Here is a 20,294-nt window from a genome sequence, read left to right as displayed (position 1 = left end):
TTACAAGCTTTAAATGGCAGTTCCGTGCTTAAGGAGGTGGCAAGTTAGAACAACTTAAGTGCTTCGGCTTTGCACAAAAGAGTATACCTCAGTATAACTGCGATGGAAACAACAGTGTTCACATTTAGAACTTATATTCATCAAATTTGTTGCGCTTCGTTTTATTTATTTTCGATCTTTAGAAAAGGTAGCAACACAAACAGTATGAATTCAAAACAGTAATTAGTAGTTTCTGTTATGGTAATAAGCCCGTTTTTAATAACATTGATTTCTGCAGTAAGTAAAGAAATTATGTTCACGGAAAAAAAAATCATCATTTACAGAGGACTAGCATCGACTGAGGGAAAAAATTGTGAGTATCTATAATTTATCGATAATATATAATTCTGTCTGTTACGTTTATAGCATAGAATTGCTGGTGATAGAATAATTGGCCTAGCCTGAATGAAACGTTATAGGATGTTACTCAGGACGATAGACAAATTATTTTCAGCTATCGAAAATCGATCGTTTGGCGCAATCGCTTTTTGGAGTTGTTGGGTTGCACATTAATACTGACAAAAAAATCGTTGTAAAACTTAAGACAAAGCAGCTATGTTTTATCAATGATGAGTGGCTGAAATTCCTCATTTTAAGGTTTCAAAACTCAGTTACTGAACTATGAAACTACTGAACGAAGACATTTATTTTACTATGGTTTTAGAATGCAGCAATCGTTACGTATTTTATTAATTGACGAAAGCAAATGCTACGAAAATCCTGTTTAAGATGTCTTTGGAGTGTTTAAACCTCACCTAGTTCGTTGCTCCCTATTCAGTGGCGAGTTCTGCGGAACACAAAAAGTGATAATTCGAGGGAATAGTACGTGGATCAAGCCTGATACCGCCATAGTGATCACGCTCCAGGGGTAGTCTGGGAATAGTTATTTTGGTGAGATCTCTTCAAGCTACCTTGACAGTTCAGGATTGAGTTTGAAGTAATAGTCTGGAATTAAGCTCAGTTTGGATCATGCACTGCGTAAACGTTGGATTCAATGAGTAAATATTCCTGAAGTCTGACCATTCAACTGCAAGGTAATGTACTTCATGTGGCAGTGCTGTTTGTTTTACAACATACAATTAGCAAATATCTAGTCAACGGAGCAGGATTTTCTGGTGTAATATGGGTTACAAAAGTTACGTTATCTCTTAAACACCAAAGGCAGCCGCCCATAAATAGTGTTTCCGTGCGTATGAGAAATTTGATCCGTAAACGAAAGAGAAAATAGGAGTTACAAGTTAGAGCAAACCTTTTAATAATTTAATGCGAAACCCTGCGCCAAGGTTTTTTTTTATTGTACCCGCAAACTGTTTGTTCTATTATGGTTAGATTTGCGTTGGCATAAGTCGATAGGATTAATGCCAAGAAGGGTGTCCATTGTTGCCAAGGTGTCACTTGTCAACGCGCGCCCGGATCGTGTCTATTTGACAAAAAAAAAAAAAAAAAGAAAAGGCTTCCGTCCACAATTAAGCACCGCTCAGCAGCTTTCATTGAATTGTTATAGTCTCAAGGATTTCGTACCGGCAGAACGGCATATGTATAAAAGCAACGGAAAGATCTCATGAGGACCCATGCAATTCAAGCGTCCAAATCTCTATCGAGCCTGCAGTTTTTTTTTGTAAAATCACGCTGAGGGTGTTTCACTCAATCAAGTACTGCTCATTCACTTTTATTCAAATACGTGCATTTGCTGAAGTGAAACATCTGCGTGGTGCTTAGACATTAAAACGGTACTAATGTGAATTAAGGTTTGGTTGCCTTTTGGAATTATAAAATGATATTGAATTGTCGGTTCACAAACATCGTACATCAAGACACATGGTTGAGTTATTTGTTTTTGCTTTTTTCAATAGCGTCAACATTTTTTAGAGTGAAAGTAATGGAGCGGTTAAAAACTTTCTCAGTAGTCATCCTCGGACTTGTTGTTGTTGCCATTCACTGCCAGCTTACTGATCATGCAGGCGAAGGTAGCGCGTCCAACTCCGAACAAGACGTTTTTTTGATACAAAAACACGAAGATAATGTGTCTGGAGTCAACCCTGTTATCCGCATTGCTTGGATTGAGAAGCCCCCATATGCAGTATCGCCTGGAAATGAATCTTGGGACAAAGAAGCTCATGGAATGTTCCGAGACGCCTTGTTGCTGCACATAGCAGAAGAATGCTCGTATCATACTGGAAACTATTACGATCGAGAAAGTTTGAAAGTTGGCAGCGAATTTAAAATGATCGAACTCCTGCGGCAAAACAAAGTGCACATTGCTCTTCCAATATTCGAGAAAATCGCCAATCGACAATACAGTGAATTTCCCTTTTTCAAACTCGATGATCATCCTGGAACAGAGTACATCACCAATGAGAGTCAAGACAGTGTACTAAGTGTTGTGTTGGACTCTGTCCTAAAGTCTTGGCCATTGCTAGCTGCTACTCTGGTACTCACAGCTATCGCAGGGATTATCATGTGGTCTTTGGTAGGTATTTGGTTCAGTAGCTAAATTAAAGTTTAAAAGGCTTAAAGTGGCCTGCGAGCCCTCTTCCCCGAGAGCTTGCTCCCAGACTAGGCTTAAAGGGATCTTACCGCAACAAGAGGTGTAATAAACGTTTTCTTGTTCTTGTTTTACGGTGCAGGACACGTACTGGAACAGTGAAGAGTTTTCTCGCTCGTTCATTAAAGGATCTTGGGATGGATTCTGGTGGTCTTTTATTTCTATGACTACAGTAGGGTAGGAAGACTGTTATTCTCTCTTCATTATTGATAAAAGTAAGTGTTTCGATCGAAATGGAGACAAGCAACTAATTTCTTCCTACAATGTCACTAGGTAAAGAAATATACAGCAAAATGAATTATTTACACGACGAATTCACCGAACGGACAAAAATGGGGGCTATAAGTTTTACCTTAATACCTTGCGAACTTAACACATCCAATAGGCACATAGAAAGCCATATTTTTTGGTGAAATCTCTCCTTGCACTAACAACATTGTACGTGCTAGGTTTGAAGTTTTTAAACTTTTTTGTAGGTTTTTATGGGTGTTTTTAGGGTTTTCGTACGCTACGAATTATTGGTAATTGTACCAGTCGTCATTTTTTTTTTTCAGTTCGGTGGATTGGAGCTTAAAATACAATAGGCCCGATAGTTCAGAGCACGATCGCTCTAATCTATGATTTGTCCTGACTCAAGAGAGAATAAGGACTAATCTTCTCCGGGTTTCATCCGCGATAATTCACTTCTCTGAATTTAACTAGTTCAGTAAAAAGTAACAGTAAATTACTTCATGGCAACATAACAACAAACGAGGCCAGCAGACTATACAAACGCAACGATTAGTGCCAATAGACCCTATGCAAAAATGGCTGACGTTTTATTATTGCTTTGTTTGTATTCAAATCAGCCCGACGTTCTTGTGTTCAAAAATCAAGGAAGTATTTTTACCTTGAATGATGCTTGTAGGTTTAATTTGACTGATGCAGAAAAAAAATATTTTAGTGTCAGCCCGTCTATCGACCTTCTAAGAAATCTGTATGTCTCTCTTATGTTATAGATATGGTGACAAGTCCCCAAAGTCGATCATTGCTCGCATTTTTTCCATTATTTGGATTCTGTTTGGTGTCACCATAATGGCAATCTTTGTGGCTAATGTCACCACTGCTTTGACAGCCGCTTCCTTAGAACTTGGACCAAGCAACCTCGCAGGATTGAAGGTTGACTTAGTTTCTTGTTAGTTTTTGTTTTTAGTTGAGTTCAAAGGAAGACGAATTTACACAGAGATCAGGCTCCATGCATACAATTTGAAATTCTTTTTTAGGGTGACTACAAGAAACAATTAAGGACGGTACCTACCATTGTTACTGCGCATACGTTCTGCGCATCTCGAGATACTCGGGTTTCCTATGGGTGGTGCCTACTAACATAGGAATAATTTTGCGCGGTTTAAAACTATACGGAGAAAACAGAACTTAGCAAATACGTTTGTTATCTCATAAGAAAATTGGGGGTAACCATGCATTTTTCAGAGATAATTAAGCTTCAATTTAGGAAAAAATCCCATACATTGCTTTATATTTTAGCGCTTTTTAGAGATATTATTGCTTAGTTATCTCTGAAAAATGCATGGTTACCCCCAATTTTCTTTTCGGATTCCAATACCTCTTGCTAAGATCTGCTTTTCCCGCATAGTCATAAACCGGACAAAAATACTTCAGTATTAGCAGGCACCGTCCTTAAGGGTCTTGTTCAACCATTAACGCTATTCAGCCTAATTGGTGAAGGGAATGATGGAGAAGTGTCAGCGATGAATTAAAACGTTTGCAGTCTGACAGAGTTCCGTCATCTGTATACATTTTTAAATTCATTTTTCGGCTTATTACAGGATATAATTAAGTGTCTTGTTCAACCATTAACGCTTTTCAGCCTGATCGGCGACCGTGATGGAGAAGTGTCAGCTATGAATCAAAACATTCGCAGTCTGACAGAGATCAGTCTCTGCATACATTTCTAAATTCTTTTTTCGGCTTATTACAGGATGTAATTAAGTGCCTTGTTCAACCATTAACGCTATTTAGCCTGATCGGTGAAGGGTAGCGCTAAAGCACTAAATTCCACGATTTTTCATGTTTTTATTACCTTGGACGGCTAGAAGAACGAAACTTCAAGACCAAAATGAGGTCCATTGATTATTGCCACAGTATGGTTAAGTCCCGAAAACTTTAGTTTTACCTCTAAAATAAGAATTTAATAATTCTTACTATTTAGGTTGCAGTGCTAGGCAATGGAACAGAATACCAGCATGCCCTTCAGGAAGGTGCCCATCCACACGGTATTGTGTCACACTTGTTTATCATAGTTTATCTTAGTATATCGTAGTTTAAAGATTAAGTGAAATGATCTCTCATCTGTAAAATGATTTAAAAAAGGCAGGGCTGAGTAAGTTAGAATATTGTTGGCTTCAAATTAAACACATTTAATCTTTCTCTTAGCTCTCTCTCTCCTTTTTGGTTCCTTTCCTTCAAGACTGATCCAACAAAAATCAACAATGAGATTACGCAGATCACATATCCCTACCTTCAACTCAATTCAAAGCGAATCAGCTACCTTGGTTTGCACTTAATCATGGATCGAGAATATAGACCTGAGCCGGCTTTGACTACGTCTTATAGATGTCAGTGATTAATATTGAGTACCTGAAAAAGGTCTCTTCATAGTTGTGTTGTTTCCTTAAAGTTTAAACAAGAAACTTTACTCAGAATTGCCTTACTTTACGAAGGCATACAATGGATACCAGCGACATACTGCAACGGGGTAAACCTACGGTGGAATATTAACTCATCCACGGGGAAGTGCCAATACTCCTAGTGGCTTCAAGCTACACAAACCTGGTTCAGCGCCATCCTAATGGGCCACCAGGTTTCAAGTTTGCCCTTACCCTTTGAACTCTAGAAAGGTACTGAGAAGACGAATGCCTTGAACGGTCTTATTGCGAACTTTTATGACTGTAAAAAGAAATATTTTCAAGTACTGCGCGATTTATTTAGAGCTCAAAGTAATACTTTCCTGTTTCAGTGTACAACAATGTTGATGACGTCGTTCATGCCGTGAAGTCAGAAAAAGTCGATGGAATGTTGTTAGACCGCTACACAACTTCCTTCTATCAGGAAAGGGGGAAATTGAAATCCCTTCTTACAGTCAAGAAGTTTAATTTTGGCAGGGATGTTGGAGTACTCTTTTCTAGGGACAGAAAGGACATCGCAGGTTGTCTGGATTACTATCGTTCAAACATTTGGCGATTGGTTCATACCATTACGAAAACGTATAAGGCAAGTTTCAGAGAATAGAGAACATGGGGGGGGGGGGGGGGGGGAGGGCGGACTCAGCCATCTCATTTTTGACCGAAAAGGTAACCATTTCATATACCTTACATATAAAATGTTACCCCTTTCATAAACCTATACATTAGGAAATCTTTTCTGTCTGTTCGAGATATGTTGTGAAAGACTCCTTTAGTTACCTAAATGACAGTTTTCCCTACACTTTTTTTTATCATCCCATGGAGTCTCTACATATGTACTTTTCTGTACCTCCAGCCTGGAAAAGGTATTTCTTTTGGCAGGGGATCCATTATAGGGAGTACCCCCACCACCACCCCCTCGGTTTTCGGCACACTTTGGTCGGCAAGTACTCCTATTGCTGGTTAGAGTTCTCTTGAACTTTAGGAATGTCTCCATACGTTTTTGAGAAGCAGGGATCCAAAATGTCTATTTATTGGACAGAAAGTATCCCATAAAAATTTACTGTGTTTCCAGAGAGTTTCCATAAGGTTGTATCTAATTAGTATTAGCTCGATGGAACATTGAAAGGAATAAATATTATTCAACACCAGCAAATCTAAGCCGGAGGGAAGCCTCCCGCACTGATTGAGTGATTGAACGATAAAAAACAAACAATAAACAATATTTATTGAGTCATTGATCAATTCATTAGAAGTGGTAATTTAATAGGACTAAATGCTATTAGCCTGCACCTATAGAATAGAATAGAATAGAATAGAATAGAATAAGATAGAATAGAATAGAATAGAATAGAATGGAATGGAATAGAATAGAATAGAATAGAATAGAATAGAATAGAATAGAATAGAAACATTATTAACGTATCAGTGTCTTATAGCCTGGGAATTTCATACTAATTTGTGGCCTGCGTACAGATTAGACCTTTTTCTTGTAATCGTTATTTTCATAATTTTTTTTTTCTTAAGAAAAAAAAAAGAAGCTCATTGGCCAAAGAATAAAGAACACACACTGGCTGGGAATTTTCTTAGAAATTTTGTGTTTTACCTAGAATCTTTTTTTGACCATGGCTCTTTAACAAACATGCCAAAAATACGGACTCCGAGGCGGGTGCAGATACACACGTAGTAGCTTATTTGGGCTTGTGACATGTCCATGTTATGTCTTAAGAACTAAGCATGCTAATTTTTAACCTTCTTAGCTAACGAAACAGAAGCCTACGAGAAATTTCAACCTGTTTGACGAGTCCTCTCCCTTTATCAAGCAGTTCCTGTACATATCAGTTGGAGCATTAGGTGGCATGCTTCTGATTGGGACAGTGTGGGAGATCTTTATCAGAAAGAGGATTAAAGTTAAGCAAAATACAGTGGAGGGTAAGAGCTAAAACAGTTATTTGTTGAGCATTTATTCTTGGCAAGCAAAGGTGATCGACGATCTGCGACATTTGAACACATGGTAACCTTGTGGTCAATCTTAGAGTGCTTTCCATTCGCCAGAACCGGATGGCCAGGCCGGTTAGTCTGTAAATCGAATGGGTCATTTTAAAAAGGGGGTGCTGCAAAATCTAGAAAAAATAATCACTACGAAACTGGTACGCGTTCTTTTCATACGAACTGAACGGTCTGGCTGCCTATTCTGACAAATGGGAAGCATCCTAATATTAAAATGCGCCTCTTCTTGTTTTATTTTTATTTATTTATTTATTTTTTGTTCCATTTGTCAATTTTTTCTTTTAATTTGTTTGCCTGTAGGGTTTGTGAAAAGCGAGATGTCAACAGAAAGAGAAACTATCCAGGAAGACTTGGAAACAGCAAGAACGCTTCTTAGACAAATGGAAGAACGTTTGAACAAACTGGAAGTTAAAGTCTCCAGACTTCAGCTTAATCAGTGAACAGTTGCATACAAGCTGTGCATTCTGTACCCTCCATTCTTCTCCCCCACATTTATTGGAGACAAGCAGCGGGTGAAAGCAGGAGGAGACAGTGGGGAGCCTAAAAAGTTTACTTCTACCTCTCAATAACCGTTCAATAACCCGCTCATTCTGAATTTCTCGATTGTTTGGGCAGCAGAACTTCTGCGTTTAAGTCTCTTTTTGTTTCTTTGGTTTGTCTGGCCTTATACAAAGAGATATCATGAACTGTATGATAGACATTACAAGATGTCGCCTAACCTTATTTCTCACTAAAACACACTGACAATTCTGTCAAACATGAAGTCATATGAGTAAGATAAAAAGGCCTGTTATATATGAAGTACCCAAATTTAGGGTTAGGTGCATTTTTGGACATAAGTGTACACAACATACTAGCTATAGCTACTAGGCAGATGCTATTTGGTTTATTGTACATGGATATTTTTTTGTACCCAGCGTTCAAAAAACTATCAGCAGTAAATTGGCAAATAGCTTCATGCAATAACTTGAATAAAACGTTATTACACATATAACACCAAAACAGTAAACCAGTTCTATTTTGTTGTTGGTTGCTGTTCTTTGCTGGTTTCTATTTTAAATGGTCTCGATCGCACCTATGTTCAAAAAGAACCTATGTAAATTATTAATTTTGTATCGAGGAACGCTACTTTGCTAGAATTAACAACTCTAATGTTAGGGTTTTCCACAATATGTCCTTCAGTTTTTCTTTACTATTATGTTAACAACTCTACTGGCATAATCCTTTCTGAAACGTTTTTTCTATCAAAACCGTAACTTTCATGTAACACACTGATGTAGTCTACGGAATTCTAAGGAATACAATTTTTAACTTAACTTGACGCCCGCTATCAAGAACTTTTGGAAACTACGCAAAAAAAAAACGCTTCAATTATTTTTTTCATTTTTTTTTTACTTTCTTTCCCACCTGCAATGGTTGCATCTCAGTAGAAAGCTAGAGACCATAGGATTTTTTTTTAAATGTGAACAGTTCAGCATGAAAATAGTAGGACAAACATTAGAACACACATGGTCTTGCTCAGCTTTGAGTTTGTACATATCCGGTTTTTAATTTTGCGTAAAAGAAAACGTCTTCACTCGATGAAACTACGAAGTGAATGTCCAACATGTCCAGCAATCGATAACCGCCTCCATGTCACACAATGATTCAATCCGTGTAGGGAGTATGATTAAAATGCGCCATCCTTAACCCCTATATCGCAGTCACACAAACTTGCCTGGCGCGTTACAAATATAGTGCAAACATTTTGAAAGAAGGCCAAAAAAAAAAAAAAATCCTATTTGCAAGCAAATATTTCATTTACCGTTGGTCCAAACTGAAAAATTACTATTTTTATCCATGAATGCTTCAGAGAATTCCTGCTGACTCACACACATTCTGTGCACAGTACGTGTTTCTTCCAATTCTTCGTCCAGGCCAGAAGGTAAGTTAATATTCAGCTTATTTCAAAAGTAAATAACTTTATAAAATATTAACTACTTACTTGCTTGAGAAACGCCGTGTTAATCTTGTCACATTAGGTGGCAGGAGGCTTAATAAGGACTGCAGTGGGGTTCATAGACTTTCTCAAAGTCCGTTTTCGTGGGAGTCCATGAAACGACAACCGTGTGAGGCAAGTATATGAGGTTCATAGCGTTGATTTTTATTTTACGGTCTTTCTACTTGATAATTTCACTATAATTGTCGTTTTGTATAGCGTTGCACTTTCCGAGTTGGCAATATGATTACGTAACAAAAATTGAAGGCGTAATTAGGAAGTTTTATTATGGTGATTTGTTTCTTAACCGCGTCATCATTTTGTGCAACACGCAAACACTTAGTTCAAGACCTCCATTTTCATTAACAGACGGATGGAAAACCGTGTTCATAGAAAAAAGTGAAAGTGTAAGTTTATGCTTTCCGTTTTTATTCGTGTAGTCTCTTAAACAGTTATATAAATGTCTGCTTTGCGGTGATCCATGGAAGTATATAATAAGAAGACACACTGAGTAGATAGTTACATCACATACCCATGCATACTATCCAATATCATTTCTTTGAGCCATAACGTTAGGTACAGGCGATTTGGAAATTAGAATCTCCAACATCGAGATCCACCTATTTCGACCCCGATCAAACCAAGGAATTCCATCAAAAAGTCGGTTTTTGCGCAGCGATTTTCAGAAGTTCTTTTACTACTGATTAACATGTATCTACAACAAGCAAAATAAGTTTACATATCAGGTTACCTCATAGTTTAGTACCAGTCCAAAGATGCCTGAAGGGCTATTGAACCAAATAGGCCTTATCATGATATTGGACGCCTTTCGACGAGTAGGCAAACACGTCTTGAAATAACAGTGTGTGTATGGAAATCTGACGCTAAATAATTTTTATTAAACATCGCTTCCGAAAAATTCAAGAATTGGAAACGTTTGGAACTAGGAACAGGATTTTAAGAAAAAAAAAAAAAAATGGAGGGATGTAGCTGTGCCAGAAAGCGTCCAGTTGTGTTTTGAACTTTTCATACATTTCCCTGTATTTTCCCGCGAACTATTTTTCGTAGCAGTTCACGGCTGGTTCGCTATCGAGACAAATTTTTTGAAATTTTCAAAACGCAACTAGATGCTTTCTAGCACAGCTACATTCCTCAGTGATTTTCTCTAAAATCCTTTGCATAGTGCCTAAGGTTTCCAAATTTATTCATGAATTTTCAAAATTTATGAAAATTATTTGACATCGGATTTCCATACAAACACGGTTATTTCAGGCCGTGTTTGCCTACTCGTATCCCTTCTGTTACAACCAATCAGTATTCAGTAATTTTCATTGTAATTGTTATTGTTGGTAAGCAGTTTGCTGCATGTACACTAAAATACATATAACCCCAGAAAAGATGAAGATTTTGTAAGGTCATTACGTGCAAACAATAATCAGACTTGAATGAATGGGAATTGTGGAGCTCCGCTTTTAGGCTTGACTAAATATTTTTTCTATGTTTATGTCCTCACTATTCAAAAATGCGTTCCAGCATAATAGTAGTAATTACCATTTTTTATTTATGCCGGGTAACACTGATATTATTCAATACACGATTCAAAACCGGAGGTGCGTCATTTAAAGAGATCTTGTGCTTCTAGAATTCTTTCGACTCGTTTGGAGGAAAAGGGTGAGTTTTTATGTTTCGCGAATGTTAAATAATTCAAAAAAAGACGAAACTCTTATTTACAGCCAGTGGATCTCCAATTAACAGGGTCAGGATTCATAAGAGTTTCGGAGAATGAAATAAGTTATCACTTCGTCTTATCGATGACTATTGTTCCTCTACACTTTAGGTGCATGGCTCTCGTTCAGAGTGCTTGCACCCAAGTGAAAATACTTAGAAACAACCTCCGAAATCGCGACAAAAAAATTGCTTGCTATTAGAATTCGTACTTGAAATGTGCTCTTCCGAACCTTCCCACGTGTCAATAAGGTAACTTATTTTGGCATGAATTTAAGATGAATAACATTAAAGTGCCATAGAAAACAGCTTTAACTCCGAATTATACGAAAAATTAAGATTTGTATGCATTATTATCAATTAGGCGGAGTTAAAGAGTTTCTTTCTATATCTAGTCAGATTAACGAAAAAGATGACCTCCTTGGCGTGTTGCTTGCGATTTTTAGAAAGTCAACTTTACACGCATAAATAGAAGTAGGCTGAGAGACAGCTGTTTTCACTAAAATGGTGGACACTATGCGTTACGTAACCTCCACTGAATTTCGATTTGTATTCACTTTGGGAGTTTCAAGGCAAAGTTAATGATTTTCTCTCAGTTTAAGGAAAAGGTGACCTCGCCAACGTGCTGATTGCGTTTTGTAGAGCTTAGAACACAGCTGCCTTCACTAAAATGATGAACATTATGAGTTAACTTCCAGTTTCGGAATTCTTGATCATTGGTATATTTTATTATAAGCCGGTTTCTTGATTGAAAGTCCTTAGTTATTGTTATTGCTAATACTTTCCGGTTCATACTGACACAGCGAGAATTTAGTAGCGCAAGTTTTCCATGGGATACAACCAGAGCAGCAGGTTTTGTTATGGTAACCAGGTCGATCAATATCACGATTTCAAGAACGACCAAATTCCTGAATCTTTTAAATTAGTGTATACCACACAAGTGAATAGTGCCTTTCGCGCTCGCTGATTGGCTAGCTCGGAGGTGTTTAGCCAAGTACTATTCCGACCTCCGAGCAGCCGAAGAGAAAAGATGGCTTTCCGTTTCGCCACGGTCGCTTTAAGAGGAAATTAGTTCAATAAACCAGGTAGCTGTTACAAAAAGTACAAAAACTAGCAACAAAGTTTAGTTTGACGGCATTAAATGGTAAGTTATTCCAACCTCATATTCTTAGGCGAAAAATCAATATACAATGCCTTGTTTACGAAAACTGCAGAGCACTATAATTACAATCTAAGCAATGAAACTTCTAATGTTTTGCAGCATGGTTTGAACAACAAGACGAATTTCGCACCACAATTGAAGAAATGACACCTTAGCAACTAAGCAAGTGCCTCCAAAAGTTTATTTGTCTGCAAAAGGCGATGTGGCTAAAATAAGAAATCGCTTACCGAGCGGCGCGAGATTTTAAAATTTCCCACCATTTGTCGGTATACGTCAAAAAATAACGGAATTTATTGGCCCGCTAGTTCTTCAGCTTCCGTAGTATATACCAAAACAATTATTCACCTCGGTGTCGGTGAGAGTGGTGGATATTTACTTGCACTTCGGTGAAATAATTGTTAAATATTTCGTCAAGTAAATTTTCTAAAGCAGCGAGGTTTAGAAAGCCAGCGAAAGCGAGCGACTGCGAACAGCCGGGCAAAAACTATGGTCACCAAGTAAACAGAAGGCGGATCTTGGCGAATGATTCAGACCCCACTGCACCATCGAATAGGTCCGTTTCCTCTTAAAACAGACCAGATAGGTACAGTTCAAACATTTGCATTTTAGTTCTGTCCTATTCATTTGTTACGCAACAGCCTGCAATTATTACAAATTAAGGCATTACTGAAGTATTGTTACAAACAAAACGATAGAGAATTCTGAATACAATCGATGTCAGTTTTGAAACCACAAAATGGCGAGTCGGCATAGCCGGTCCCAAAACGGCAAACAACCAAAGTTATATTTTTTTTTCAATTAAAGTAATCACGAGAAGGATTTTCAAGAAGAAAGCCACTTGCCACGTATCAAAATGTGAACAAGAACTTGTTTAGCATATATTTATATATAATAATTATATTCCAGTCTATTTTCACATGGAGTCTTTTCACGCGTTATAAGCTTCTGTTCACATGAGACCGGTCGGGTATTGGATTAGCGTAGCAAGTAAGCAAGAACGACTGATAGATTTATACTAACACAATTAAATTATTCGGTCTCAATTTCAATGCGTGATTTCTATACGCGATAGAACCTCGAGCTCATGATCTACTTGTTAAGTAATAATTATGGACAATTTATTAGTTAACCGATCAGTCCGAAAAACTCTTACTGAGTCGTGCTTGGTTTCAGATCAACCATGAAGAGCTGTTTAAGAGTGGTACTGGCCATCATAGTCGTTCTTTTGATCGGTGCCATTCACTTCCAACCTGCGGTCGCAGCTGAAAACAATATTTCGGTAAAACCTTTGATTTTTGGCTGGATTTGGAAGCCTCCATACGTAATACCCCCAGCCAATGGATCCTCAGACAAGATGGTGCAAGGAATGATCCGGGATGGATTACAAAGGTATATCACGATTGAATGTGGATGGCATCACATTCATCCAACCCACTACGAAATGGATTCCATGCAATTAAGCAGCGAGTTTGAAATGATGGAACTCCTGAGACAAAACAAAGTCCACGTTGCTGTTCCAATATTCGAGCACCCAACGAGTCAACAGAACAGTGAATTTCCATTTTTCAAACTCGATGATTATCCTGGGACAGAGTTTATCACTACCGAGGATGATTCCAGTGCGTTGAGTGTTGTGTTAGATGCAGTGCTGAAGGCCTGGCCATTGCTTGCTGTTACCATGGTACTCACTGCCATCGCTGGGATCATTATGTGGGCTCTGGTAAGTTTTAAGTGTAATACCCTAGGCCAGCTGTCGCAGCATTTTAGACCGGCTATTTTGGAGGTGATCAGAGAGAAGTCACGTTCCCAACGTGGACTCTGCGTCAGAAGTTGATTGGGTCTTTTGGTTTGGATGGATATTATTTGGAAGAGTATAAAAGCCATTACCATTTAAGTCAAACAATAGTTACCAAGTTCTCTGGCCCGCACCCTCGATATATCAACAACCATAATAAACAAATATAGCTAAAGTAAATTAAGGAAAGTTCCTCGATGGATTTGGACGATTCATGCAGGGTACTAACTTCTAAGAAGGACTTAATTTTTACAATGATTTTTTATTGAAATTTAGAATATTTAAGGAAAATAAATCTCGTTCCATTTTCCTTCTGTAATTTAATATTCTATTGAAAAGTAACAGAAAAAAAAAAAACAGTTCTACCATCTTTGCCTTAACCCACAGCTCACATCCTCACCGTATTATAAGGGGAGGGGGGGGGGGGGGGGAGGAGTTCGTACTCCTATAGGGTTTTGCTCTGTTACAAACTTACACCATTGTATTAACAAATAGTTCATTGTGTCCTCTGAAAGAAAAAGAGGTCCCGTATTGGTAATGACATCACATGACATCATTTATTTGCATAGTTGCAATATTGGATCCACCGTCTTGAACTTTTCGATTTCCACTGATAATATCTCAATTCGACAAAAATTAATTGAAAATCAATAGGGGATTGCTTAACGAAAACTTGACAAGTCCCAATAATAGATGCAAAACCGAAAGTACAATAGCTCTACTATTAATTAACAACGTCGCTTCTAACTTGTCTTGCATAGGACACATACTGGAACAGTGAAGAATTTCCACGCTCGTTCATCAAGGGATCATGGGATGGATTCTGGTGGTCTTTCATTTCTATGACAACAGTAGGGTAGGAATATGTTTCTTTCGAATCCAGTGTTCAAGAGTGGGGATCGAATTTGTAAAAAGGGTTGAAACATGAAAACGAAGCCTGTGTTGTAGAGAATTCATTTATTGTCTCCGAAGTTGTTTTGCTTACCGTGGAGGTTGTCTTGTTTGCCACAAAAAAGGGGCACAGGAAATTTTACGGCGAGGGGAAGGGCAATAGTTACACATTTCGCTAGCTACTTTCCGAGCAGAAAATGCCTGAACGTGTAAAATGAAAACCCAACATTGAACCAGACACTACAGAATGTTCAAAGATATGTATTACTTAAGTTGCAGTTTATTCATTTCAATTTTAACTTTGAGCTTTAATTTTCGTGTTTTCGTGTACATTAGATATGGCGACAAGTCACCAAAGTCGATCGTTGTTGTCGTCGATCGATCGTTTAAATTTAATTGAAAAGTACCATCTGGAATGACAAGCATTCATTTGTTTCCTGTTAGTGTTCAAGCACTGAATTCAAAGGACATTGAAGGAATGTTGTTGGACCACTACACGGCGTCCTATTATCAGGCACGAAACACTCTGAAATCACTGGACATAGTTACGCAATTGGAATTTCACAGGGAAGTTGGCGTCCTCTTCTCCAAGGATCGAAAAATCCTCGCAGACTGCTTGAATTTCCATCGTTCAAACATTTGGAGACTGGTCCAGACCATAACTTCTACATTTAAAGTGAGTTTCATGAATATTTTCATAAAGAAGAGCCCCTTTTGTTCCCCCCTTTATTTATAAATCCAGTTTAGGAATCGAGGTGTCCAGATTAAATATCTATCTTTGCTGTGGTACCTGTTTCCCTCGCATGTTGGCTGCATTCACTAAACGTAATAGCCCTGGTTTGCGAACTCTTCAGAAAATTTTCAATAATTTTATGATGAAGTATATCAAACACGAGAAAGAGTGTTTCACCCGATTTCCAAACACCAAGAAGCAGGTTGAAATCCTAAACAGTTGCTAAAATAAACTGCAAAAGTAAAATCACGAAAGAAAACTTACAGAGATGTTGCTGTTTCAAACCTTTCTTGTGACAAGATCAATTCATCATTTTAGAGATCTACAGTACAAAAAAAAGAACAACAAAGACCCATCCATCCATCCATCCATCCATCCACCCATCCATCCATCCATCCATCCATCCATCCATCCATTCATTCGTTCGTTCGTTCGTTCATTTGTTCATTCATTCAGTCATTCATTCATGCCTCCATCAATTCATCCATCCTTTTATCCATCCCTCCGTCTATCAGTCCATCCATCCGTCCGCGCGGCCGTTCATTCATTCAATCATTGGATTTCAATTCACTGTTCACAGCATCAAATATCATAATGATAAAATATTTTACGCTTCTAGCTGAATAAACAGAAAGCCACCAAGAACTTCAGCTTGTTTGACGATTCCAAGATATTTATAAAGCAATTGCTGTACACATCACTTGGAGTGCTGGGTGGCTTGCTTCTTGTTGGAACAGTGTGGGAGATCTTCTTCAGAAAGAACGGTCAAATCAAGAAGAATGTTGAATTAGGTGAGCGGGTGAAATATTTGTCACATTAACTTGCTTTTACCAAAGAGAAAAAAATACGCCTTTTTATAGACTTTCAACCATGCATTTATCTGAACAGCTTTGTATATAGTAATTACCTTGGTAAACTAGTTACCAGGATGGCCGTAATTGCATGGACAGGACGATTTTTTTTGTTTTGTTTTTATTTTGTGTTTCTTTGCACCTATCAACGGAATAGAGGTTAAACTTACTTTGAACGCTTATAACTTTTTAAATATCTTAGCAAAAGCCAGAAAACTTTGTGACTTTTCATAAAATGGTATTTGCTTTTGCCAATAACTTCATGGCAAAGGTTAGAGAAAAATTCTAAGCCAAAGCGCTTAAAACCACTCGTTTGGAAACCACTTATTGACGATAATTTTTCCATCCGGAACAGAACCAGAGATAGAATCCTACAATTCATTGAACAAGTTTACAAATATCACCCGAATATCAAATTTACGGCTGAAATATCTGATGCAGAGACAAACTTCTTGAACACTAACATTTCCTGAGGCAAGAGATTCTGCGGGAAACGAATCGCTGCCAGCAATACATATGGAGTCAAAAGATGATCAAAGGAGATGCTCTAAGACTTCTCAGAACTAACTCTTCTGAAACATTATTTGAAGGGAACATAAAACTTCAAATTACACCTGCTAAAGAGAGAGGCCCCAGAGAATATTAATTCAACGTTCCCTATTAGAAGACAGGAACCTGACACTGACCGACAAAAAAACAGAAGAAATTAACCTTGCCTTTTGTAACGAAATATCATGCAGTGGTAGCCTAGCGCTCATAAGCAAATGATATTTATCATATAGTGCTAGCTAGCAACCACTACTAAAAGAAATATACAAAGATCCATCTCTTATATCGTAAAAATAGGGGACGTTCTCTAAAGTACATACTTGTGCAAGTGAAGGCTCACATTTTATTTACCCAAGCATGGTCATTGAGTGGTTTTAACTGGCATTTACACTCCTAAATGACTATGTTTTTCTTAAGAAACACAAGAAATAGTTGCAACATTAGAATATTGGTGAATTTAACAGCAAACACTAAAAATAAAGCGCAAATAACATTAACCTCAACCAGATCCTCTTCAGTTATTCGATCTTTCATCGCAAGGTCACACATAACATATCTCAGGCACACACTTCATTTTTCAGCATAATTTTTCATAACTGGTTTAATGGCTTATATTGTGTGTTATTTTGTTTGCCTGTAGGTGCAGTAAACAGCGGGATGTCAACTGAAAGAGAAATTATTCGCAATGATATGGACGTGACTAGAACGCTTCTAAACGAAGCGATAGACCACTTACACAAACTGGAAGCAAAAGTCTCGAAATTTCATTTTAATCGTTAAGCTATTGCACAAGTAGTATCCTATGTATTAGGCGTTCGGGAAGTCAAACGTTGTATTCCCTAATCCAAAAAACTAAACACCACAAAAACACACACACAATCACACACACGAATAAACAACAACAACAACAACAACAAAACAAAATTGACCACCGGCAATCCGTATGAGACCGCCATAATCCACGATTCAAAGTTAACCGAGCTTTTCTTCTCGCGCACTGAAAATGTTTTTGAAAGTTAATTTTTGCCAAGGCCCTGAAAATTCCAATTCAAAGCAGACGGGAAAATTAAAATCTTTGAAAATCAAATTTGTATTTCTTAGTAATTGTCTTGAAATCTCACAGTTTATTTAGAAAACACAACAAAAGCTTACAAAGTCCACCATAAGACGAAAGCACATGGTTCTCCTGTAATATACCACTGTGCATGTGCGGAGTGTTACTAGGCAACAATGAAATGTAAGTGAATACCGCTGAATGTCATTACAGTAATTAAAGTAGAATCAAAGTTCACACTAATATAATCCTACGTGACCTGACCAAATCACTGTTTACAAGACTCTAGCAGAGTCTAAAGCTTAGAATTTTTACTTTCATACAGTGTAGAGTCAAAAACTTATGAATTCAACCGAAACTACATAGCCTACACAACTAACTACTCCGTTAAATAACAAATATAATCCTAGGTCATCTTTAAATTCTGTTGGGAAAGTTTAACAATATTAGTCCCCTTTGATCAAGTCTTCTACTGATGGTCTAGCAATTTTACCAAGTTTCACATTTTCCATCTCTGCTTGCCACCTCTTTCCCCCTCGCCCTCTTGTTCAACATTTAAGAAATGGTTCATGCTTACCGTGTGCATATCGAGTTATGGATGCACGCAGGAAGTTTGGAGAGCACAAGAGAAGCGTACGCCTCGAGCAACGCTTCTCTCGTGCTCTCCAAACTTCTCAAGTGCATCCATAATTCGGTATACGCACAGCTAAAAGCATGCACCAATTCTTTTATAACATAGTGGAAATAAAGTAAATGATTCCTGGAAAACAGGTTTTGTTCCTGATTAATTACAAAATTCCCTGTACAAAAAAAGAGGTAAAAACTAACGAAAGAAAAGTCCTACGTTTCGGCGACATCTTAGCGCCATTGTCAAGGGAAACTAAAATTAAATATGCGATTGCAAGAGTACTGAGAGTTCAGAGTCACTTATTTGCATAAGTTAGACAAAGACCTTAGCGCAAATAGAGTCTGATTGCACATTTAAACATGGTCGTAATTGTTTAATGAGTAACATCTCATTAATGAGACAATCAAACTTGTTCTGGCATTTTTTCAACACCTTGAAACAATTGCGAAGGTCATCTGGAATCCTGCCTGCGTGTCTATTGTCATAGTGTTTGCGCACTGACGAGGTCTTGCTTCTATGTCCATCAACGCGTACGAACAGATGGCCACGGGTGTATCCGACATAACCAGCATCGCACTGGTCACACTTGAAGTTATACACAACGCATTGTTGATCAATGAGCTGAGGCTTAGGTTCGCTTGTCGGGAACTCCTGGGCAATCTTGCGGCTCGTAAACACTGGTTGGACAATAGTCTGGAGCTTCACACTGAGATCTTTTAACTGTGTCTTCACATTATCAGCAGACTCCTGGTCTTTAAAGGGTATGACGACCCGAGTAGTGTTTTCTGTCGTAGATTTGGACAGTAATGGAGGCTGGTCGGCGACCTTTAGATTTAGAAAGGTTTTAACAGTGGAGTCCACAAGGTGCTTGGGATACTTCAATTTAGAGAACACGGACTTCAGGCGTTCGCACTCCTCAGTGAAGTAGGACCATGACGAAGACAGGCGATATGCACAGTCAAGCATAGTTGTCAATAGGCCGCGCTTGTACCTATTACCTTGTGGACTCCACTGTTAAAACCTTTCTAAATCTAAAGGTCGCCGACCAGCCTCCATTACTGTCCAAATCTACGACAGAAAACACTACTCGGGTCGTCATACCCTTTAAAATTTGCCACTGAAACCCAACATTGAAACAAGGGGAGGGGAGGTAACTGAAGGCAAGGTAAAGATGTGGTAACCTTCCCAACAGAATTGGCAACAATTGTTCTCTCAAAGTGCCCCTGGGACGAAAATTTCATTTTCCATCTTTTTGCATTTTCGTGTAGAATACGGCGATTGGAAGTATTTTTTTTAGCTTTTTATTCGAGATTTCACGTTCCCTTGTTCCGGAAGTTAAGGCTTAAATAACAGGAAGTGACGTCATTGGCTTAACACGAAAAATTCCTCATGGCTAATTTTCATATGGATTCTACTTCATAAACTGTATTCTGCTGTTATTTAGTTCGCAACAGCAGAATATAGTTTATGAAGTAGAATCCATATGAAAATTAGCCATGTGGAATAAAAAGCTAAAAAAAAAAAAACAACTTCCAATCGCCGTGAAGGATTGAAATTTGGTAACATGAGTAAGAAGGTCATATTCTACACGAAAATGCAAAAAGATGAAAAATGAAATATTCGTCCCAGGGGCACTTTAAAGGAGGACCAAAA

At 38.0% G+C, this 20,294-nt stretch overlaps 3 protein-coding genes across 4 annotated transcripts; 2 read left to right on the top strand and 1 right to left on the bottom strand.

Annotated features, from left to right (window-relative positions):
* Positions 1-410: 410 nt before the first annotated feature.
* Positions 411-9,773, top strand: LOC146469454 (uncharacterized). 2 transcript variants are annotated; one of them, XM_085123266.1, is made up of 8 exons: positions 411-1,073; positions 1,893-2,509; positions 2,667-2,761; positions 3,583-3,742; positions 4,794-4,857; positions 5,601-5,854; positions 7,026-7,197; positions 7,576-9,773. In XM_085123266.1, the coding sequence occupies exons 2-8, from the start codon at positions 1,919-1,921 to the stop codon at positions 7,713-7,715; spliced, it is 1,476 nt and encodes a 491-aa protein (XP_084979392.1). In that variant the 5' UTR covers positions 411-1,073; positions 1,893-1,918; the 3' UTR covers positions 7,716-9,773. The 2 variants fall into 2 exon arrangements, with proteins under 2 accessions (XP_084979392.1, XP_084979391.1); XM_085123265.1 differs by having other exon boundaries at positions 411-2,509.
* A 3,300-nt stretch (positions 9,774-13,073) lies between these two features.
* On the top strand, positions 13,074-18,500 carry LOC146469453 (uncharacterized). The gene is made up of 6 exons (XM_085123321.1): positions 13,074-13,860; positions 14,697-14,791; positions 15,163-15,210; positions 15,271-15,502; positions 16,179-16,350; positions 17,600-18,500. The coding sequence occupies exons 1-6, from the start codon at positions 13,321-13,323 to the stop codon at positions 17,737-17,739; spliced, it is 1,227 nt and encodes a 408-aa protein (XP_084979447.1). The 5' UTR covers positions 13,074-13,320; the 3' UTR covers positions 17,740-18,500.
* A 337-nt stretch (positions 18,501-18,837) lies between these two features.
* On the bottom strand, positions 18,838-19,607 carry LOC146469452 (uncharacterized). Its single transcript, XM_085123486.1, has one exon. It carries the CDS (start codon positions 19,605-19,607, stop codon positions 18,954-18,956), a length of 654 nt encoding a protein of 217 aa, XP_084979612.1. The 3' UTR covers positions 18,838-18,953.
* Positions 19,608-20,294: the final 687 nt, after the last annotated feature.

The sequence above is a fragment of the Pavona decussata genome, unplaced genomic scaffold, assembly GCF_977016875.1.
Source record: "Pavona decussata unplaced genomic scaffold, jaPavDecu1.1 SCAFFOLD_124, whole genome shotgun sequence".
Classification (NCBI taxonomy): domain Eukaryota; kingdom Metazoa; phylum Cnidaria; class Anthozoa; order Scleractinia; family Agariciidae; genus Pavona; species Pavona decussata.
The sequence above is the reverse complement of the archived record's forward strand: the minus strand, read 5'-3'. Positions and strand labels throughout refer to the sequence as shown.

What these genes read in the sequence shown, in the direction of transcription:
- LOC146469453 (XM_085123321.1), top strand. Translation starts at nt 13,321, where the DNA reads ATGAAGAGCTGTTTAAGAGTGGTACTGGCCATCATAGTCGTTCTTTTG. An exon ending in GGATCATTATGTGGGCTCTG is followed by an intron (nt 13,861 to 14,696) that starts GTAAGTTTTAAG and finishes TGTCTTGCATAG; the next exon opens with GACACATACTGGAACAGTGA. An exon ending in GTTGTTGTCGTCGATCGATC is followed by an intron (nt 15,211 to 15,270) that starts GTTTAAATTTAA and finishes GTTTCCTGTTAG; the next exon opens with TGTTCAAGCACTGAATTCAA.
- LOC146469454 (XM_085123265.1), top strand. Translation starts at nt 1,814, where the DNA reads ATGATATTGAATTGTCGGTTCACAAACATCGTACATCAAGACACATGG. An exon ending in ATTTCTATGACTACAGTAGG is followed by an intron (nt 2,762 to 3,582) that starts GTAGGAAGACTG and finishes CTTATGTTATAG; the next exon opens with ATATGGTGACAAGTCCCCAA. An exon ending in GGAAGGTGCCCATCCACACG is followed by an intron (nt 4,858 to 5,600) that starts GTATTGTGTCAC and finishes TTCCTGTTTCAG; the next exon opens with TGTACAACAATGTTGATGAC.
- LOC146469452 (XM_085123486.1), bottom strand. Translation starts at nt 19,607, where the DNA reads ATGCTTGACTGTGCATATCGCCTGTCTTCGTCATGGTCCTACTTCACT.